Source organism: Synchytrium microbalum, assembly GCF_006535985.1.
Source record: "Synchytrium microbalum strain JEL517 chromosome Unknown SmJEL517_scf0107, whole genome shotgun sequence".
Lineage (NCBI taxonomy): Eukaryota > Fungi > Chytridiomycota > Chytridiomycetes > Synchytriales > Synchytriaceae > Synchytrium > Synchytrium microbalum.
In genome coordinates, this window is record NW_022158456.1 from 6,799 (window position 1) to 10,813 (window position 4,015).

Here is a 4,015-nt window from a genome sequence, read left to right on the forward strand (position 1 = left end):
TCATGACGAGTACAAGCTCCATAAATCCTTGACCCATGTCATTCCACCACTGTACTCGCGACGTGCTTTTATTCTCCAAGCTTCCCAATCAATTGCGCATACACGTTGAACCATCACGTCAGTTGAATGTTGATCTTCTGTCAATGGATTATCGAGTTGAGTAGAGATGACAGCCTTCACCTGTCTAGAACGGCTTGCTAATGTACCGTCAGAAACGGCATTGCAGAGTACAAGCCAGCAGATTGCATTCGTGGCCTGTATGATCAAGAGGTGGTCAAGCCAACATTTGTTCTAGAACCGAAAAGGAATTCATTTGAAGTACACACCGTGAAGTAATCGTCGAATGTGCACCTTCTACAAGCATCGGAAATCTTTTCTCGCGACGCAGAATCAGTAACGAGCAAGTAGAAGCGATCAGCAGCAGCTTCTTTATTGCCAGTCTCAACCAGAAAACCTGAGAGCAGACGTTTCTTTGGTCAGCGAGTTGGTATGACGGGTATCACCTCAATTGTGGACCTCACCAGTTACACCGTCCCAGATCTGAATCGGAATGCCACCTGACGCATCTAAAATTATGGTAGTGTCTGGTTATTCTAGTACAGCAGGCTGATTTTGGAAGTGTGAGCTTACATGCTATAACAGGGATACCCTTTGACAAGGCTTCGGTAACTTTGATCTCAAATCCTACAAAGACAGATAGAGTCAGAATACGACTGAGCTAATCTGAAAGCTATATTCTCACTTACCTTCTCTCGTGGACATCTGACAAGCAAACATAGATCCAGACAGCAAAGCATTAAGCAGTTGGTCAGAACTAGGTACTCGAGCAACGAGGATATCATCTCGAATACTTGAGAATCGAGAAGACTCGAGCAATTCCAAGACTTGCTCAAAGATCTAAATTCGAGAGATCACGATGAGCAAAAAGAAAATAAAGCTGCTATGATGGAATGTTTTCATCTTACCACACCGCTATCAGGATCATCTACACTTCCATGACCGCTAATAACGAGCTGAGGAATCTTGGATGTAGACCAAGTTGGATGGTCTTGTTGAATGCGAGCACGGAACAAGGCGTAGATTTCGATAAGGTCGGGTATTCCTAAAGCAAAAGTTGGCGTAAACACCGACACCAAAACTAATGTTTCTACTACATAGTCCCACCTTTTGATGGATCGAATCTGCATATCTGAATAATGTATGGCCTGTTGCTAAAATCCGCTTGGCGTCCAATTTGTTCATGACAGACGCGATTCTACAAAACAACAATTGAGGTCAGAAACCAAAAAAAGTTTGATTCAAGCAGCCTTGTACCCACGAAAAAGTGTTGGTAGTATCCTAGATCTCTCAACTCCTTATTTAGCCCATCCAAAAAACCACACGTGCTTGCAGGCAAACCAAAAACACAGTCGACTCCAGAAGGTACAAAATCTGCAACAGGGTGGCTGATGAAACAATCTACGTTCAATTTGTGTTGTAACATAGAGTCTTTTTTCTCACTCAACCTTCACATGAAAGGAAAAGCCGATACATACCAGCTTCTTTGATTTGCTTCCACAAGAACTGCCATACATGATGCTGTGGAGTACCTTCAGTCTCAATCAAATCGGTTCGAACTATGTTTAAAATATTGTCAGTGCAACAAAAAAGGTTAAGCAAAGACGCACAAAACTCACGATGAATGTGGGAACGATAAACAACTTTGCACTTGGGATTTACACTTCGAATAATTGGAATGAGACCGCAAGCTAACCATTATGAAACATAATTTCATTAGCTGCAGAAAGTGAAAAAAGCAGCAATCTGAGACTGAAGGTTCACAGCTACTTTAGAGCTTACGTTGAGGATCGTCAACTACAAGTACATCCAAGTTCATGAATGGACCTCCAGTCCAGTACCTCTCAGCATTATCCTTCCACCATTCTTCAAGTATTACTTCATCTTCTTTTGTCAACCATACATCATTGGTTACGCCTTGCAAAACATTATGAATTTTCCGCTTTGTGATATCAAAGACTGTAGGAGACGGACGGGTGACAAACCAATGAGCATCGATACCCAAGAGTTTGAGGAGGCGTATCAGTGCGTGCTATTGAACATAAAAACGGAAAGTTTACAATCTATTTGTAGTGCTAAATTTCTGCAATCACAAAGTCTTAAAAATTCTCGAATTCTTACTCTCATAAGAGCAACACCTCCACCTTGAGCAGTCGAAGAAACAAACCCAATGCGTAGATTACGATTACGGGTTCTTTCAGCCATTTTGAGTAAGAATTGCCATGATCCATCAGACGAGAACTGACGTCTGAAATCAGACAAGTCAACCATATGAATCCAGCCATTTGCATCTACTTCGACCTGTTTGGAAAGGGCATTGTTGGCAAAAAAACACAGATAGAAGACGATTTCGACATGACATTGTTTCCACCTCATTGTGACTTCCAATACACAATCTCGGCACATTAACACCAGCAAGAGGTCCAAAGAAACTGATGCATTTGCGTGCTGCTGAACAAGCTCTCTCTTCGATTCCTGGTCCGTAAGTACAGCACAAGACTGGTAGGATGTCCAAATCGGACCATAATTTGGCTGGTAATCGAGACGTCAACACTTCTGGTGGACTTGCATCGAGTTGTGAAAGAAGAATAATTGGTTTAGGAAAGCCATAGAGCGGTTTGCCAGTTTGACGTGTATTGTGTGCCAAACTGCCCTTCTCGAGGGACACGACGGTCTGGTTTTGCACTCCAAACAACAAGTCCCTGTGGGGAAAAATCATGTGATTCAGAGATTTGTAGAAATGGAATTACGAGAAGCGCTCCGCAAAAGTCGACCAAGAGCTATTAACCTCCCATCTTATGAACGTTTTTGGTTACCTGTCAACAATGCCAACACCAGCGGCATGCACCTTATAACGATGCTTCTCAGACCACTCCAAAATCCATTGCACAATCTCATCTTCAATTTGCTCTAATATCTTGCTCATCCCATGAGCGTATGATTCATCTGATGCCAAACTGTATAGTTTATCAGAGACATCCCGAACATAATAATCAGTGCCTATTTCAAAGTTGACACATAAACATTCACATAATTCTCATGCGATTTTACTTGATATAGCGACTCACGAGAGAATCCATCGTAGAAGTAGACACACCAAGAAGGTTTTGATGACAATTCGATTTCGATACCAGCATAAACTGTCTGTAAGAGATGATCTGGAGGTGTCAAGAGCTTCTTCATAGCTAGAGATCGAGACATTCAGGCTTGCTCTCTCTGTGTAGTAGAGAATGGTGCAATGTGGAGTTTAGAGAAGGCGGTGAATCTTTGAGAACCTTAAATATGTGAGAACCTTAAAGACGATCACGCTCAAGATCGATGGAGAAGTTACTAGTTGTTTACTTACTTCGTACTTTTAGCTGGTCGTCAGAAGATGTGAAGGAAAAAATGCAACTAGGTGTTTGGAACATAACGAATCTGTTCGTTCAGTCACATATAAGATCTGCATATAATGCTGCTGATTAGTGATCATTCCATGCAAATCCTCAGGAATAGAATCGTCAAGAATGCAAGTCCAGTCGTTTTACAACAAACTCACAAAAAAAGCAACTTTAACACCACCGTCACGCCAGAATCAATCTCCTAGCCCTCAACCAATGGAACTAGTCGACAATGTAACTGAAACTGGCGCTGGAAGGCCACCATTATCCGGATCTGAAAATGTCAGGGTGTTGCCAATCTTTGTAGGCCGACCTGATGGACTTTCGCTTTCCATGTGGGCTACAGCAGAAAACTATCCTGATCCAGCTGTGCTATCGGTCCTGACGCAGTTATTTGAACTGAAAACACCCTGGTTCAATGGCTTCCATCAAGGTGCCACGAATTCATACCATTCTCAATTTTTCATTGCCCCATGAGCAAATCGGTCTTTGGCCAAGTAATGAAACAAATCGACTAGATGTGTTGTCGTGCCATCCAAGGCACGGTAGACAATCACGTTGAGATCTTGATTTGCCGT

The 4,015-nt window shown here is 42.4% G+C and overlaps 1 protein-coding gene across 1 annotated transcript; it reads right to left on the minus strand.

The window, feature by feature from the left end:
• SmJEL517_g06276 (uncharacterized protein) lies at window positions 1–3,258 on the minus strand (the record flags this gene model as incomplete). The annotated part of the gene is made up of 14 exons (XM_031172202.1): window positions 1–255; window positions 327–454; window positions 522–566; window positions 631–684; window positions 747–897; window positions 966–1,102; window positions 1,165–1,255; window positions 1,319–1,458; window positions 1,536–1,616; window positions 1,840–2,089; window positions 2,179–2,358; window positions 2,429–2,759; window positions 2,874–3,057; window positions 3,126–3,258. 14 exons carry the CDS (start codon window positions 3,256–3,258, stop codon window positions 1–3), a joined length of 2,160 nt encoding a protein of 719 aa, XP_031021823.1.
• Window positions 3,259–4,015: the final 757 nt, after the last annotated feature.